The 19,321-nt window shown below is 47.3% G+C and overlaps 1 protein-coding gene across 1 annotated transcript in view; it reads right to left on the reverse strand.

The window, feature by feature from the left end:
- LPAR2 (lysophosphatidic acid receptor 2) overlaps window positions 1-18,943 on the reverse strand; it is a 57,617-nt gene extending 38,674 nt beyond the window's left edge. The window contains exon 1 of the mRNA XM_077262096.1: window positions 18,787-18,943. Within this exon, the coding sequence (XP_077118211.1) occupies window positions 18,787-18,793 (7 nt within the window). The 5' untranslated portion in view covers window positions 18,794-18,943. The remainder of the gene's footprint in view (window positions 1-18,786) is intronic.
- Window positions 18,944-19,321: the final 378 nt, after the last annotated feature.

Below are 19,321 nucleotides of genomic sequence, written 5' to 3' on the forward strand. Positions count from 1 at the left end.
GTCAATCAGCATGACCACAGCAGTGACACTCCGTTGACAGAGCAAAGCAGAAGTGAAAGAGCTGCTCTGTCAAAGTGACATCACCAGAAGCATCGCTGGTAGGTAGCAGTCTGTGACAGCTCTAAGCCGGAAGGGATCAGAGCTAGGCAGAACAAGCAGATAGCAAGCAACTATGACACCTGCTGATAAGAACCTAGTTTACATAGTTATTAAGGTTGAAGGAAGACTTTAAGTCCATCTAGTTCAACCCATAGCCTAACCTAACATGCCCTAACATGTTGATCCAGAGGAAGGCAAAAAAAACCATGTGGCAAAGAGTAAGCTCCACATTGGGGAAAAAAATTCCTTCCCGACTTTACATATGGCAATCAGACTAGTTCCCTGGATCAACGCCCTATCAAGGAATCTAGTGTATATACCCTGTAACATTATACTTTTCAAGAAAGGCATCCAGTCCCCTCTTAAATTTTAGTAATGAATCACTCATTACAACATCATACGGCAGAGAGTTCCATAGTCTCACTGCTCTTACAGTAAAGAATCCGCGCCTGTTATTATGCTTAAACCTTCTTTCCTCCAGACGTAGAGGATGCCCCCTTGTCCCTGTCTCAGGTCTATGATTAAAAAGATCATCAGAAAGGTCTTTGTACTGTCCCCTCATATATTTATACATTAACATAAGATCACCCCTTAGCCTTCGTTTTTCCAAACTAAACAGCACCAAGTGTAATAACCTATCTTGGTATTGCAGACCCCCCAGTCCTCTAATAACCTTGGTCGCTCTTCTCTGCACCCGCTCTAGTTCAGCTATGTCTTTCTTATACATAGTTTCAGACGGGAAAAAAAACAAAGTCCTGAACAATCGGCCATTTCCATTAACTTTATTCTAATGTGCTTGAGCACCAATAAGGCCTCCAAGCACATTGAACTAAAATCAGCCAAACCAGCAAATATGGGCAGGATCTGCTGATAGTGTAATGTGTATGACGCTCAGCCGGCTGCCGGGGGAGTAAAGGAACCTTCACGTTGGATTTCTAACAATCAATCCTTTTGTTCTCTGGGAGATAAAAAAGAAAAGTCTGGCAGTGACACTCTCCTAGAGAACATGGAGCACTCTACTGAGAGATAGCTGTCGCCTGAACCATAGTTTGGCCGACAGCTATCTAATGTGAATGGGGGGCTTTGGCGGCTCATGTGTATGTAATACACAGGGAGCATAAGGAAGGGTTGTGGTCTCAGTAATCATCACTCCTTTTATACTGAGGGCATGACTGTACACCCAGGCATTCTCTTGGAGTAATTAAGGTTGTGATGAAGGAATGTGATCCGCTTATCAGCACTGTGAGGTGATATCATGAACCCCCCACCACCCGTCAGCATTCTGGAATTGTGGCGACAGAATATGTTTTTGGCTGCTCCCCCGCTGATGTCATTGGGTTTTGGTCAGGGCATTGTGAGCGAGCAGAAATACAGCGTGTTCTCTGGTTATTGAGCAATGTCATGAAATTTACAGCCAAGATCCAGCGTTATTATACTAACACAAGACACATCCACAAACCATCACGTAACGGACCCCAAGCCAAGGAAAGGCCGCATCGACCACATCTGTGACTCACAGTGGTGACTAGCGTATACAGTGTATACCCGGGGTGCGGGGTCTCACAGGTCTATGGACATGCATGTACAAATAATGCATCTAAATTATCCAACCCCCATTCCAAATTCTGTTTATTACCAAAATGTGCAAACTTTCTGCTCTTTGCAATATAAAAAAGAAACGAGACCAACAAAAATATCTCAACACACCTAATATAAAAAATGGTTTCTCAGGACTCAATACAAAATGACACTTTTAATGACGACTGCAATCTGAAAATTATTCAACCCCTGAATTGAAGCCCACACACGAGAGGACATCTGCAATGGTGCGACCTTCTTTCAGAGCTGAATGTGGCTACCGACCCTCTCTCTGAGAAGAATGTTGCTCGCAATCCTCTCGCGGAGCTGAATGTGGCTCGCGATCCACTCGTGGAGCTGAATGTGGCTACCGACCCTCTCTCTGAGAAGAATGTTGCTCGCAATCCTCTCGCGGAGCTGAATGTGGCTTGCGATCCACTCGTGGAGCTGAATGTGGCTACCGACCCTCTCTCTGAGATGAATGTTGTTTGCAATCCTCTCGCGGAGCTGAACGTGGCTCGCGACCTTCTGTCAAAGCTGAATGTGGCTACCGACCCTCTCTCTGAGAAGAATGTTGCTCGCAATACTCTCGCGGAGCTGAATGTGGCTCGCGATCCACTCGTGGAGCTGAATGTGGCTACCAACCCTCTCTCTGAGATGAATGTTGTTTGCAATCCTCTCGCGGACCTGAATGTGGCTCGCGACCTTCTGTCAAAGCTGAATGTGGCTACCGACCCTGTCTCTGAGATGAATGTTGCTCGCAAGCCTCTCGCGGAGCTGAATGTGGCTCGCGATCCACTCGTGGAGCTGAATGTGGCTAATGACCTCTCTCTGAGATGAATGTTGCTCGCAATCCTCTTGCAGAGCTGAATACGGCTCGCGATCCTCTCTCGGAGGAGCTGAATGCGGCTCGCTACCTTCTCTCGGAGCTGAATGTGGCTACCGACCCTCTGTCTGAGATTCTGAGATGAATATTGCTCGCAATCCTCTTGCAGAGCTGAATATGGCTCGCGATCCTCTCTCGGAGCTGAACGTGGCTCATAATGTCAGAAAGTTAGGGACCACTGCAGTAAGGCATCTCTCAGGCGTACATGATTTTTCAGTTACGCAAAAAAGCGGTCTGAGTTTGGATCCGATTTTCTTCCATGTTTGGTCAGAGTACTAGTTTTTTTACCCTCAGTGATTTCAAGGGAAGAAAAAAGGAATAAATTACCAATCTTCTCCTATCCATTAAATGTTAATCACAGACGGCACATGGACAACATACTGATGTTATTTTCACAGACCCATAGACTTGTCTGGGTAATTTTGATTTGTGACTCAGATTAAAAAAAAGACACGCCTCTGATATATTTGATGACATACGGTCCGGGAAAAATACAGACATGTGGCTAGCACCATAGGCTGTAATGGGTAAGTATTCAATCTGTGAAAACCACAAATAAAACACTGAAGTATGGCAGTGGTACAGCGATGGTTGCAGTGAAGCATAGCAGTGGTTCAGTAATGGTTGCAGTGAAGTATGTCAGTGGCTCAGTGATGGATGCAGTGAAGCATGGTAGTGGCTCAGTGATGGGTGCTGTGAAGCATGGTGGTGGTTCAGTGTGGACTGCAGTGAAGTATGGCAATGTCTCAGTGATGATTGCAGTAAACCACGGCTGTGGCTCAGTGATGGTTGCTGTGAAGCATGATGATGGTTCAGTTATGGTTGCAGTGTAGCATGACAGTGGTTCAGTGATGGCTGCAGTGAAGCATGGTGGTGGTTCAGTGATGGTTGCTCTGAAGTATTGCAATGGCTCAGTGATGGTTGCAGTGAACAATGGCAGTGGTTCAGTGATGGTTGCTGTGATTAATGGCAGTGGCATGGCGATGGCTGCAGTGAAGCATGGTGGTAACTCGGTGATTGTTGCAGTGAAGCATGGCAGTGGTTCAGAGATAGTTACAGTGAAGAATGGCAGTGGTTCAGCGATGGTTGTAGTGAAGTATGGCAGTTGTTCAGTGATGGTTGCAGTGAAGCATGGAGGTAGCTTGGTGATGGTTGAAGTGAAGCATGGTGGAGGTTCAGTGATGGTTGCAGTGAAGTATGGTTGTGTTTCAGTGATGGCTGCAGTAAAGCATGGCGGTGGTTAAGTGATGGTTGCAGTGAAGTATGGCGGTGGTTCAGTGATAGTTGCAGTGAAGCATGGCAGTGGTTCAGTGATGATTGCTGTGAAGCATGGCGGTGGTTCAGTGATGACTGAAATGAAGCATGGTGGTGGCTTGGTGATGCCTACAACGGATCAAGAAGGTGGCTCAGTGAGTAGTAATGACTACATTAAAGCAAGAAGGCTCAGTGGTGGGTACAGTGAAGCATGACGGTGACTTGGTGATGGTTCCAGTGAAGCATGGTGGTGGCTCAGTGATAGCTGCAGTGAATCATGGTGGTGGCTCGGTCCTGCCTACAGTGAAGCATGGAGGTGGCTCATTGATGCAGTGAATCATGGCTGTGGCTCAGTGATGCCTACACTGGATCATGGTTGTGGTTCAGTGATGTCTACAGTGAAGCATGGCAGTGGCTCAGTGATGCATACAGTGAAGCATGGTGATGGCTCAGTAATGCCTTCAGTAAAGCATTGCAGTGGCTTAGTGATGCCTAGAATGAAGCAGGGCGGTAGCTCAGTGATGCCTACACTGAACCATGGCGGTGGCTTAGTGATGGTTGCATGGCTATGACTCAGTGATGCCTACAGTGAAGCATGGTTGTGCCTTTGAGATGCATTGTAGAGACTTCGCTTCCTCTGGCACTGGAAATCTGCAGCGTGGAGGACAAGACGAAGTCAATCAAGTATCAGGAAATCTTAGGACAAAAAAAAGTCATGTCTTCTGTGAGGAAGCTGAAGGTTGGGCGTCATTGGACTTTCCAACAGGACAATGATCCTAAGCAAAATCAGTCCACAAAAGAAGATTCTGGAGTGGTCCTCACAGTTGCCTGATTTGAACCCCATTAAAAATCTTTGGTGGGATGTAAAGGAGGTATCAGCCCAAAAACCCAAAATTATTAGTGACCTGAAAGTATTAATGACGCTTGTCATGAAGGGGTGGCTAACTCTGATTGCAACTGTAGATAGATACACAGATAAAAACACTGATACATATATACATACAATCCTGAACACATATATATAATCACCACTGAATACACGTACACTACACGCATACAGTCATATGAAAAAGTTTGGGCACCCCTATTAATCTTAAGCTTAATGTTTTATAAAAATTGTTTTTTTTTGCAACAGCTATTTCAGTTTCATATATCTAATAACTGTTGGACACAGTAATGTTTCTGCCTTGAAATGAGGTTTATTGTACTAACAGAAAATGTGCAATCTGCATTCAAACAAAAGTTGACAGGTGCATAAGTATGGGCACCCTTATCATTTTCTTGTTTTAAATACTCCTACCTACTTTTTACTGACTTACTAAAGCACTTTTTTTGGTTTTGTAACCTCATTGAGCTTTGAACTTCTTAGCTAGGTGTATGCAATCATGAGAAAAGCTACTTAAAGTGGCCACTTGCAAGTTGTTCTCCTGTTTGAATCTCCTCTGAAGAGTGGCATCATGGGCTCCTCAAAACAACTGTCAAATGATCTGAAAACAAAGGTTATTCAACATAGTTGTTCAGGGGAAGGATACAAGAAGCTGTCTCAGAGGTTTAACCTGTCAATTTCCACTGTGAGGAACATAGTAAGGAAATGGAAGAACACAGGTAGAGTTCTTGTTAAGGCCAGAAGTGGCAGGCCAAGAAAAACATCAGAAAGGCAGAGAAGAAGAATGTGAGATCAGTCAAGGACAATCCTCAGACCATCTCCAGAGAGCTGCAGCATCAACTTGCTGCAGATGGTGTAATTGTGCATCAGTCAACTATACAACGCACTTTGCACAAGGAGAAGCTGTATGGGAGAGTGATGCGAAAGAAGCCGTTTCTGCAAGCACGCCACAAACAGAGTCGGCTGAGGTATGCAAAAGCACATTTGGAGAAGCCAATTTCTATTTGGAAGAAGGTCCTGTGGACTCATGAAACCAAGATTGAGTTGTTTGGTAATACAAAAAGGCGGTATGCATGGCGGCAAAAAAACACAGTGTGTTGTATAGTTGACCGATGCACAGTGACACCATCTGCAGCAAGTTGATGCTGCAGCTCTCTGGAGATGGTCTGAGGATTGTCCTTGATTGATCTCACCATTCTTCTTCTCTGCCTTTCTGATGTTTTTCTTGGCCTGCCACTTCTGGCCTTAACAAGAACTGTATCTGTGTTCTTCCATTTCCTTACTATGTTCCTCACAGTGGAAATTGACAGGTTAAATCTCTGAGACAGCTTTTTGTATCCTTCCTCTGAACAACTATGTTGAATAATCTTTGTTTTCAGATCATTTGACAGTTGTTTTGAGGAGCCCATGATGCCACTCTTCAGAGGAGATTCAAACAGGAGAACAACTTGCAAGTGGCCACTTTAAGTAGCTTTTCTCATGATTGCATACACCTAGCTATGAAGTTCAAAGCTCAATGAGGTTACAAAACCAAACAAACTGCTTTAGTAAGTCAGTAAAAAGTAGGTAGGAGTATTTAAAACAAGAAAATGATAAGGGTGCCCATACTTATGCACCTGTCAACTTTTGTTTGAATGCAGATTGCACATTTTCTGTTAGTACAATAAGCCGCATTTCAAGGCAGAAAAATTACTGTGTCCAACAGTTATTAGATATATGAAACTGAAATAGCTGTTGCAACAAAAACAATTTTTATAAAACATTAAGCTTAAGATTAATAGGGGTGCCCAAACTTTTTCATATGACTGTACATACATATAACACAGATACCAAGATAAACACACACGCGTCCTTCTCAGCCTCTAGACGAGAACAACAAGTGATTTAAGGCTGCTTTCACACTAGCGTCGGCTCGACGTACCGACGCATACTGTGAAGAAAATGCCCGAAGTTGGCAGTGGAAGCAGTCTTACGACGCTTCCGCTGCCCCATTGTAAGGTACGGGGAGGAGGGGGCGGAGTTTCGGCCGCGCATGCGCGGTAGAAAATGGCAGTCCCGACGCACAAAAGTTACATGTAACTTTTTTTGTGGCGGCGGTGCGCCAAAACACGACGCAACCGTTGCACGACGGTTGCAACGTGTGGCACTGCATCGCAATGCGTCGGTAATGTTAGTCTATGGGGAAAAAACGCATCCTGCAGACAACTTTGCAGGATGCATTTTTTTCTCCACAACGACGCATTGCGACGTGCAGTGCACGACGCTAGTGTGAAAGTAGCCTAAGTCACTGACAGCAAGCAGGGGTATTGAAAACTAAGTGATTCTGAGTCAGAATGCTTCACAAACCATTACAGTACCAAACCATCATTAAAGCTAGTGTGTGGATGACACATTATTAAATTCAGGAAGCGGGAACATGAGGCACCTTCTGAAACCATGGGCTCCTAGATAGCGTGTGAGTCCTCCCCACAGATGTCAGGCATTTTCTACTAAGCTAGATCCTCCTGTGCCTCTAAATTCAGGAATCCATGTACATGGCACGGGGCGCCCCCATCATGGCCTGACCCCCTGCATAATGATAAGGATCTGCTCATTCTTTAGATGCGGGTGGCTCCGATAAAAGAAAATCATCCAGTAGTCCATGAGCCGGGCCAGATATCGGTACCACCCGGAGTGACTAATTTTCTTTGGTATTTTTAGGTAGATGCATGTCTGTAGTTTATTTTTTGATATGATAGCCCTTACATATACGTAGCTTATTAACCCCTTCAGCCCTAGGCCTATTTGTACCCAAGTGCCTAAGCCAATCTGACCTGTGCCACTTCATGGGCTAATAACTTTGGAACGCTTTCACCTATCCAAGCCATTCTGAGATTGTTTTCTCGTGACATATTGTACTTCACGTCAGTGCTAAATGGGAGTCAATATATTTTACCTTTCTATATAAAAAAATGCTAAATATTCGGAAATTTTGGAAAAATCGGCAATTTTTTAACTTTGAAATTCTCTGCTTTTTACAAAAATACTGATACCCCCCATAATAGTTATTAATTTACACTCCCCACATGTTTACTTCATATTGGCATCATTTTGAAAATGAAACCTTATTGTTTTACGACGTAATAGGGCTTATAGTTTTATGCGCAATTTTTCACATTTACAGCAAAACCCACTTTTCAAAGGACCAAGTCACTTCTGAAGTCACTTTAAGGGGCTTACATAACAGAAACCACCCATAAATTACCCCATTTTGCAAACTACACCCCTCAAGCTGTTCAAAACTCATTTTTAAAAACTGTTAACCCTTTAGGTGTTCCACAGGAATTTTAGCAGAATGAAGGCGAAATTTCAAAATTTCATTTTTTTTCCAGATATTACATTGTAATCCAATTTTACCTGCAACCTAGCAAGGGTTAACGGCAAACCCAAACTTGGTTACCCTAATTCTGCAGTTTATAGAAACACCCCACATGTACTCGTAAACTAAAGTATGGGCACACAGCACAGCTCAACACGGAAGGAGCGCTATGTGGTTTTTGGGTGGCGGATTCACTGGAAGAAATCTAGGGGGCCATGTCACATTTGAAGGCTGCCTGAGGTACCCCCACAGTGGAAACCCCAAAAAGTGACCCTATTTTGGAAACTACACCCCCAAGGAATCTTTTAGGGGGTATAGTGACCACTTTGACCCAACCAGTGTTTCACAGTAGTTGGAAACACTTGGTTGAGAAAATGGAAAAAGTGCATTTTTTACATGAAGGTGTCATTTTAGGCTCATTTTTTTATTTTTAAGAGGTGTACCAGCAAAAAATGCACCCCACTATTTGTTCACCAATCTCTCCCGAACACAACAACACCCGATATGTTGTCGTACACTGCAGTATTGGGGAACGGCAGGCCTCGGAAGGGAAGGAGCGCCAAATGACTTTTGGAGTGCAAATTTTACTGGAAGAAATCTAGGGGGCTATGTCACATTTGAAGACACCCTGAGGTGCCCCAACACACGCACACACACTGACACATACACGTTCTGTGCTGAACAGGACTCTCCGGTCTTCTCTGCAGAGCTCCTATCTCCCTCTGTAGAGGCTGACACCTATTTCAGGATGCAGGCCTTAGAGATCTGTGTGTTGAATCCGGTGTAATCGCTGAAGGATCAGTGTCTGGAGTGATGGACGGCCGGAGGTACAACAGAGCAGTGAGACTACACAAGCTGGTCTATGAAGCACTTATGAGGCTTGCATGGAAAAACTTCCTTCCATGGCTAGAAGAAAACCATGCAAGGGACCTTCACCATCTGGATGAAACACTGAAGAACATCACAAACTTTCGCATCAGTGTGTCGCAGGGATCCTTCGAAAAGCTCTTGGATAATGAATCTTGCACACTTACCCTGAAGCTCTTTCAAGTTTATCTTGAGACCCTCAGAAATGAACAACTCTCAGCATTCTGGATGTCATACTTGGACATGGTCGAGACCATGCTGGCCCTGGTTCGAGCTTCAAGAGAAGGCAACTGGATGCTTCACCTAGGAGCAATCCGACAGATGATACCATGGTGTTTTGCCTATGACAAGGTCAACTATGCCCGATACCTAACCTATTACTATGCCACAATGTCTCGGCTGCCCATAGAACACCCAGAGGTCCATGAATACTTCATGCAAGGTGGCTTTTCGGTCCAGATCGGTAGCAAGAATCCTTTTGGACGAATTCCTGTGGACCAGACCATTGAAGAGACAATCAACAAAGACACCCAGACACCAGGGGGCACAAAAGGCTTCAGCCTCAAAGTTGGAGCTGTTTCCAGGTTCTACCTGACATCAGAGTACCGCAGTATGTACTTGAGGCAGCTGAGGGCCCTGGTAGGCCAACAATATACTGACTTCAGCCATTCAGACCTACAGGTGTCTAGGATTAGAAGAGATGAAGCCGATGTCCAATCTTTCGTTCAACTGCTGGAGACAGGTTGGGTGAACCCCTTCAACAAAGAGCATAATGGTGAACTTATCAGTTTGTCAACAGCGACTGTAGCACCACCAGATGTAGCCAAAGACCTTCAAGGGGCATACAGTATAGGAGAGGATGCATATCAAACATTCAAGGATGAGCGTTTGGGTACCGATAAGCCAACTACATTGTTTCATGACAAGATGACGAAGAACAAACTTAAAACGTTCTCTAACATCCAAATGAAGACACGCAGACAAGGTCTTGGCAAGGAGGTAATTTTGAAGGCTGACAGAAACCTATTTGGCCAGATGATACTTGTAGCTGAGAACAGAAAGCTACAAATGAGTGATGTCTTGACTCATCCCCTGGGTCCATTGCCATGGGCACTTGCCAATGGTGATGGGTCTATCCGCAAGACCAACAAGGCTGCCCTCGCAAGGGAGTTGGAGAGGAATGCTCGTCCTGCAGAAGTGATCCCCGAGCCCTCTGCAACCATCATTGATGGGATGAGCCTGGTTCAGAAACTGAAGGGAAACAATGCAACATTTGGCCAGCTAGCAGGCACAGCAATGAGTCGCGCTATCCATGAGGGTGCTAAGAGCAAGCGCATTGATATTGTCTTTGACGTCTACAAGGAGACATCCATCAAAGATACAGAAAGAGTCAACAGATATGAAGGCACAGGGATCCATTTCAAGAACATTCAACATGGGCACAACATCCAGCAGTGGAAAAAGCTTCTAAGTAGTTCCTCCAACAAGGCAAGTCTCATAAAGTTTCTGGTAGAAGAATGGAAGGCGAAACACCACAGGGAGAAGCTTGAGGAGAAGGAGCTGTATGTCACATGTGAGCAGCTCTGCTTTAAGATCACCAAAGAACAGTGGGAAGAGGCTGCTGACCTTAAGTCAAATCAAGAAGAAGCAGACACACGCCTCCTTCTCCATGCTCTTCATGCAGCAGAATCTGGTTACAAGTCGGTCATCATCACTTCGGAGGATACTGATGTCATGGTCCTGTGTCTGGGCATGTGCCACAAAATCCCATCCCACCTGTTCCAGAAATGCGGTACACAGAACCGGACAAGATTCCTGGATATCACCACTCTGAGCCGAACATTGGGAGGCAGCGTATGTGATTCATTGATTGGTATGCATGCATTTACAGGCTGTGACACCGTCAGTGCATTCGCTGGCCGTGGGAAGATGACGACACTCAAGCAGTTGAAGATGAACAAGACATACCAGGATGCCTTTCAGGAAGTTGGTCGTTCATGGGAAGTGTCTACCGAACTTTTTGAGAAGTTACAGGAAATCACCTGCCACATGTACCTGCCAACTACCCAAACAACTGAGGTAAACAGGCTCCGTTATCAGCTGTTCTGTGCCAGACGTGGAGTGGTAGAGTCAAGTCAACTCCCTCCTTGCCAGGACTGCCTTTTCATGCATGCACTGCGTGCAAACTACCAGGCTGCGATCTGGAGGAGAAGTCTGCAGAGCCAGCCATGGGTTGCAAACCCAACAGACTGCGGTTGGATGATAGATAACGACGGAAAGCTTGTTGTCAAGTGGATGCAAGGGGCACCAGCACCAGAAGCTATTATACAGCTACTGTCCTGCAAGTGTGTGCGGTCATGTGAACTTCCTCAGTGTACTTGCCTCAGCAATGGCCTGAAGTGCACAGACATGTGCAGATTACAGACATGCCAGAACAAGGGTACTGAAGACGAGCCAGTAGAACAACAGTCAGATTCAGAGTCCGATGTTGAAGATATTATGGAGTAACATATATATATGTATATATATATATATATATATATATATATATATATATATATATATATATATATGCACATGACATGTTCAGTGTGTATTTACATAACTTGGATTAAATTTTGTTACAAATACTACATCTAGTCACTCCGGGTGGTACCGATATCGTCATATTTGGTTCTTGGCTCATGCTAAAATTCCTGTGGAACACCTAAAGGGTTAACAGTTTTTAAAAATGAGTTTTGAACAGCTTGAGGGGTGTAGTTTGCAAAATGGGGTAATTTATGGGTGGTTTCTGTTATGTAAGCCCCTTAAAGTGACTTCAGAAGTGACTTGGTCCTTTGAAAAGTGGGTTTTGCTGTAAATGTGAAAAATTGCGCATAAAACTATAAGCCCTATTACGTCGTAAAACAATAAGGTTTCATTTTCAAAATGATGCCAATATGAAGTAAACATGTGGGGAGTGTAAATTAATAACTATTATGGGGGGTATCAGTATTTTTGTAAAAAGCAGAGAATTTCAAAGTTAAAAAATTGCCGATTTTTCCAAAATTTCCGAATATTTAGCATTTTTTTATATAGAAAGGTAAAATATATTGACTCCCATTTAGCACTGACGTGAAGTACAATATGTCACGAGAAAACAATCTCAGAATGGCTTGGATAGGTGAAAGCGTTCCAAAGTTATTAGCCCATGAAGTGGCACAGGTCAGATTGGCTTAGGCACTTGGGTACAAATAGGCCTAGGGCTGAAGGGGTTAATAAGCTACGTATATGTAAGGGCTATCATATCAAAAAATAAACTACAGACATGCATCTACCTAAAAATACCAAAGAGAATTAGTCACTCCGCTTGGTACCGATATCGTCAAATTTGGTTCTTGGCTCATGGACTACAGGGCCAAAGACCACAATGTCCTCTTCCAAGAGGAAAACAAGAATTCCAGATCACAGCACAAATCCTAGAGAAACGCCCCGGCCCCCCAATGAAGGAAAACACACAGTGTTATACTTGGATACCAAGGAGAAAAGCGGGGAGCGCGGCATCCTGCTACAGAAGGGCGAGAGGTCACCAGCAAACCTTGCCATGACCTCACATAGTTACAAAGGCGTTAAATGTCCAAAGGTGGAAGAGCAACCAATGTCACCCGAGCAAACATTGTGACCACACAACTGTGATCTCCTACCCTCCATCATCATATTACATAATCTATCTACGGTATGTATATATCTATATGTGAGCACATGACATAGGATATACCATGGCCCTCCATTGCCCCCACCCTGAATGTGCCCCATCCATAGTTCCTACAAAACGGCTTATTTCCAGCAGAGCCGCTGAGTCAGACAGGGCTGAAGCCTAAAGGTACCTTCACACGAAACGACTTTGTAACGATATCGCTAGCGATCCGTGACGTTGCAGCGTCCTGGCTAGCGATATCGTTTAGTTTGACATGCAGCAGCGATCAGGATCCTGCTGTGATGTCGCTGGTCGCTGAATAAAGTCCAGAACTTTATTTGGTCGTCCGATCGCCGTGTATCGTTGTGTTTGAAAGCAAAAGCAACTATACCAGCGATGTTTTACACTGGTAACCAGGGTAAACATCGGGTTACCAAGCGCAGGGCCGCGCTTAGTAACCCGATGTTTACCCTGGTTACCAGCGTAAAAGTAAAAAAAAAAAACAGTACATACTCACCTGCGCGTCCCCCAGCGTCTGCTTCCTGACACTTACTGAGCGCCGGCCCTAAAGTGAAAGTGAAAGCACAGCGGTGACGTCACCGCTGTGCTGTTAGGGCCGGAGCTCAGTCAGTGTCAGGAAGCAGACGCTGGGGGACGCGCAGGTGAGTATGTACTGTTTGTTTTTTTTACTTTTACGCTGGTAACCAGGGGAAACATCGGGTTACTATGTGCGGCCCTGCGCTTAGCAACCCGATGTTTACCCTGGTTATCCGGGGACCTCGGCATCGTTGGACGCTGGAGAGCGGTCTGTGTGACAGCTCCCCAGCGATCAAACAGCGACGCTGCAGCGATCGGCATCGTTGTCGCTATCGCTGCAGCGTCGCTTCGTGTGAAGGTACCTTAAGTCCAATGCTCTTCAACATTAACAGCAATGAGCTGGCCACCTCCCTAGAATCCTCCGCAGCACCGAGTCTTAAGGTACCTTCACACTCAGCAACTTTGCAATGAGAAAGACAACGATCTGTGACGTTGCAGCGTCCTGGATAGCGATCTCGTTGTGTTTGACACGCAGCAGCGATCTGGATCCCGCTGTGCCATCCCTGGTCGGAGCTAGAAGTCCAGAACTTTATTTCGTCGTCAGGGCGGCGTGTATCGTCATGTTTGACATCAAAATCAACGATGCCAGCAACGTTTTACATGGAGCTAACAACCAGCGAGAACGATAAGTGAGTCGCCGTTACGTCACTGGATCGCTCCTGCATCGTTCTGGAGTTGGTGTGTTTGACGTCTCTACAGCGACCTAAACAGTGACGCTCCAGCGATCGGCTCGTTGTCTATATCGCTGCAGCGTCGCTGAGTGTGACGGTACCTTTACCAAGGTGAAAGTCTTGCTGCATGCAGATGACTTATTGCTGATGACACCAAACAAGAAAGGTCTCCAAGACCTCTTGGAGAAGTTCTCCAAGACTTCTTGGAGAAGTGCAGCCTACCTTGGACATTACCCATCAACAAAAAGAAAACCAACATCATGATGTTCCACAGGTGAAACACCAGCTTGGACCAGCACTCTTCAGTTGTGCTAAACAACTACATACTTACAGGAATGGAGAAATACACCTACTTGGGCCTGGAAATTCACCAGTCATTGAGCTTCAAAGAAGCAATATAGACCCTGAAGGACAAGGCGGCCTGCAAAACTTTCTATGCCATCTAAAGGAAACTCTACCATCTCAAGCCTCCAGTGGGAGTCTGGCTAAAAATCTTCAATGCCATCATCGCTACAATCCTCCTTTATGACGGCAAAGTCTGGGGCCCTCACACATACCCAGACTGGTCAAAGTGGGACTCCAGCCCAACAGAAATATTCCACCTGGAATTCTGTGAGCACCTTCTCCAGGTCCATTGGAGCACCACCAACAGTGGCTGAGCTGGGCAGAGTCACTCTACACTTAGCAGGGCGCTGTCATTCCAGGCTCACCTACATAGTAGCAATCCAAACTCCCATCACCATAAAGCCCTGCTACATGTAGGTGGTCCTCATGAACCAGGACCCCAGGAACAGCTCACCCAAACCCAACTGGACCAAAACACCAATCACAGCAGCCTGACAAAAGTCAGAATCAGGAAGATGGTAAACAAGGACCAGGAGAGGTATGTCAGTGACCGGAGGAACGATATCATCCCCTTAGGGTACCGTCACACATTGAAATTTCCATCGCTACGACGTTACGATTCGTGACGTTCTAGCGATATCGTTACGATATCGCTGTGTCTGACACGCTGCTGCGATCAGACACCCTGCTGAGAATCGTACGTCGTAGCAGATCGTTTGGAACTTTCTTTCGTCGCTTGATCACCCGCTGACATCGCTGGATCGTTGTGTGTGACAGCGATCCAGCGATGTCTTCGCTTGTAACCAGGGTAAACATCGGGTAACTAAGCGCAGGGCCGCGCTTAGTAACCCGATGTTTACCCTGGTTACAAGCGTAAACGTAAAAAAACAAACCGTACATACTCACCCGTCGGTGTCCTTCAGGTCCCTTGCCGTCTGCTTCCTGCTCTGAGTGCCGGCCGGAAAGTGAGAGCAGAGCGCAGCGGTGCTGCGATCTGCTCTCACTGTACGGCTGCACTCAGAGCAGGAAGCAGACGGCAAGGGACCTGAAGGACACCGACGGGTGAGTATGTACTGTTTGTTTTTTTACGTTTACGCTGGTAACCAGGGTAAACATCGGGTTACTAAGCGCGGCCCTGCGCTTAGTTACCCGATGTTTACCCTGGTTACCCGGGGACTTCGGCATCGCTCCAGCGCCGTGATTGCAATGTGTGACCGCAGTCTACGACGCTGGAGCGATGATCATACGACGCTGCGACGTCACGAATCGTGCCGTCGCAGCGATGAAAATTTCAATGTGTGACGGTACCCTTAGAGAAACTGATCATGTACCGGAAACTACAGAGAGACTACAGACTGGCCCCATATCTGGAGAAACTCGCAGACCCCAGAGACCACCAGATCCTGAGCCGGTAGAGTAAGTACACAATCTGGCCATCGAGTCCGGCTGGCACAGACTTACAAGCCCAGGGAAGACAGCCTGTGCCCACACTGTGACCTAGAGGATCAGACCCACCTCCTGCTACACTGCACCAAATACTCAGCAGTGAGGGACACTCACTTATTTTTATTATTTATATAGCACTATTGATTCCATGGTGCTGTACATGAGAAGGGGTTACATCAAAATACAACTATCATTTACAGAAGACAAACTAACAAAGGCAGACTGGTACAGAGGGGAGAGGACCCTGCCCTTGCGGGCTTACATTCTACAGGATTATGGGGAAGGAGACAGTAGGTCGGGGACTCTATGATCTCTTCCTGAATTTCAGATCCATGAAGGAGTTAGGCCGGAGACACACTGGTGCGAGATACGGCCGAGTCTCGCTGGTTAAAAGCAAGCTGTGGCACCTGCACTCCGGAGCGGAGCGTGCAGCTGCATAGCAATACATGGAGCCGCACGCTCCACTCTGGAGTGCCGGTGCCACAGCTTGCTTTTAACCAGCGAGACTCGGCCGTATCTCGCACCAGTGTGTCTCCGGCCTTAGAGAAAATATTTATCCTGATGGGGGAAGAAGAGAGTTGGGGGGGATGGGGGGTTTAAGCAGCGCAGTACATGAGTGTGTGGGACACAGCAGTGCAGATTGGGAGCGCGGGGGAGAGAGCAGCGCAGTACGTGAGCGCGGGGGAGAGAGCATCGAAGTACGTGAGCACGGGGGAGAGAGCAGCGCAGTACTTGAGCGCATGGGGAGAGAGCAGCGCAGTACGTGAGCGCAGGGGAGAGAGCAGCGCAGTACGTGAGAGCGGGGGAGAGAGCAGCGCAGTACGTGAGCGCGGGGGGGGGAGAGCAGAGCAGTACGTGAGCGTTGAGGAGAGAGCAGTGCCGTACGTGAGCGTGGGGGAGAGAGCAGCGCAGTACGTGAGCACGGGGGAGAGAGCAGCGCAGTACTTGAGCGCATGGGGAGAGAGCAGCGCAGTACGTGAGCGCAGGGGAGAGAGCAGCGCAGTACGTGAGAGCGGGGGAGAGAGCAGCGCAGTACGTGAGCACGGGGGAGAGAGCAGTGCAGTACGTGAGCGCAGGGGAGAGAGCAGTGCCGTAGGTGAGTGCGGGGAAGAGAACAGAGCAGTACGTGAGCGCAGGGGAGAGAGCAGCACAGTACGTGAGCACAGGGGAGAGAGCAGTGCAGTACGTGAGTGCGGGGGAGAGAGCAGAGCAGTACGTGAGAACAGGGGAGAGCAGCACAGTACGTGAGCGCAGGGGAGAGAGCAGCACAGTACGTGAGAGCGGGGGAGAGAGCAGCGCAGTACGTGAGTGTGGGGGAGAGAGCAGAGCAGTACGTGAGAGCAGGGGAGAGAGCAGCACATGACGTGAGTGCAGGGCAGATAGCAGTGCAGTACGTGAGCGCAGGGGAGAGAGCAGCGCAGTACATGAGTGTGGGGGAGAGAGCAGAGCAGTACATGAGTGCGAGAGTTGAGAGCATAGCAGTATGTGAGCGCGAGGGAGAGCAGCGCAGTACGTGAGCGCAGGTGAGAGAGAAGAGCAGCACGTGAGCGCGAGGCAGAGAGCAGTGCAGTACGTGAGTGAAGGGGAGAGAGCAGCGCAGTACTTGAGTGTGGGGGGAGAGAGCAGCGCAGTACTTGAGTGTGGGGGGAGAGAGCAGCGAAGTACGTGAGTGCAGGGGAGAAAGCAGTGCAGTATGTGAGAGCGGGGGAGAGAGCAGCGCAGTACGTGAGTGTGGGGGAGAGAGCAGAGCAGTACGTGAGAGCAGGGGAGAGAGCAGCACATGACGTGAGTGCAGGGCAGATAGCAGTGCAGTACGTGAGCGCAGGGGAGAGAGCAGCGCAGTACATGAGTGTGGGGGAGAGAGCAGAGCAGTACATGAGTGCGAGAGTTGAGAGCATAGCAGTATGTGAGCGCGAGGGAGAGCAGCGCAGTACGTGAGCGCAGGTGAGAGAGAAGAGCAGCACGTGAGCGCGAGGCAGAGAGCAGTGCAGTACGTGAGTGAAGGGGAGAGAGCAGCGCAGTACTTGAGTGTGGGGGGAGAGAGCAGCGCAGTACTTGAGTGTGGGGGGAGAGAGCAGCGAAGTACGTGAGTGCAGGGGAGAAAGCAGTGCAGTATGTGAGAGCAGGGGAGAGAGCAGCACAGTACGTGAGTGTGGGGGGAGAGAGCAGAGCAGTACGTGAGCGCTGAGGAGAGAGCAGCGCAGTACGTGAGCGCGGGGGAGAGAGCAGCGCAGTACGTGAGCGCTGAGGAGAGAGCAGCGCAGTACGTGAGCACAGGGGGGAGAGCAGCGCAGTACGTGAGCACATGCCATAGGCTGCGTGAAAGAAGCTGTAATATGCTATGGACTTCCATAGCCCCCACCCTTTATGTGGCCCACCCACGGTTCCTACAGTCCCCACCCAACATCCCCACAGTCCCTATTCCCTACAGTACACTTGCTTTGGCAAAACTAAAGTGTATTAAGTCTTGCCAATAAAGTTTCATTGAATTGGATAGATGATAGAAATAAATAGATAAGATAAAAAATAGATACTGTAGATAGATAGATAGATAGATAGATAGATAGATAGATAATAGATACATAGAAAGATATTAGTTAGATAAATAGATAATAGATAGATAGATGATTGATAATAGACAGATAATAGATAGATAGATAGATAGATAGATAGATAGATAGATAGATAGATAATAGATACATAGAAAGATATTAGTTAGATAAATAGATAATAGATAGATAGATGATTGATAATAGACAGATAATAGATAGATAGATAGATAGATAGATAGATAGATAGATAGATAGATAGATAGATAATAGATGGATGAATAAATAGATAATACAGTAGATAATAGATAGATAATAGATAGATAGAAAACATAATAGATAATAGATAGATAGATAGATAGATAGATAGATAGATAGATAGATAGATAGATAGATAGATAGATAGATAGATAATAGATGATAGATAGATGACAGATAAATGATACACTGGCCGCTCCTCTGGTACATTCCTCCATCTCCCGCTGGTGCAGGCTGTGGTGCATTTGCTGCTCGGACGCTTCTCACACAGACAGGACAGAGCTATAACACAGATGACATTACAGCGGGCACTCACCGAACATTGGCAGCTGCGCTGTGATCACTCAGCACTGTCCCAGGAGTAGCGGAGTAATGCAGTGTGCTGTGTGCTGTGTGCCCGGCTCTGTGCAGTGTGCTTTGTGCTCTGTGCCCGGCGCTGTGCAGTGTGCTTTGTGCTCTGTGCCCGGCGCTGTGCAGTGTGCTTTGTGCTCTGTGCCCGGCGCTGTGCAGTGTGCTTTGTGCTCTGTGCCCGGCGCTGTGCAGTGTGCTTTGTGCTCTGTGCCCGGCGCTGTGCAGTGTGCTTTGTGCTCTGTGCCCGGCGCTGTGGTCCCGGTGTCAGTACAGCACCGCACTCACTGCCGCGCTCTCCTCCGCCCTGTCCTGTATCTTGTCCGCCTGTTGCACGCTGGGAGGCGGGCTCTCAGCAGGGGGCGCACTCGCGTCCGTATCTCACACTCGGGTTACAATGGGGGCTGCAGGGGGCCGGCGGTGTAAATTCCATTATTGCCGCCTGCCCTGCCCCCTACGAGCCGCCCCACAGAGGACACATTCCTTCCCCACACCGTGCACTG

This window comes from Ranitomeya variabilis, chromosome 5, assembly GCF_051348905.1.
Source record: "Ranitomeya variabilis isolate aRanVar5 chromosome 5, aRanVar5.hap1, whole genome shotgun sequence".
Taxonomy (NCBI): domain Eukaryota; kingdom Metazoa; phylum Chordata; class Amphibia; order Anura; family Dendrobatidae; genus Ranitomeya; species Ranitomeya variabilis.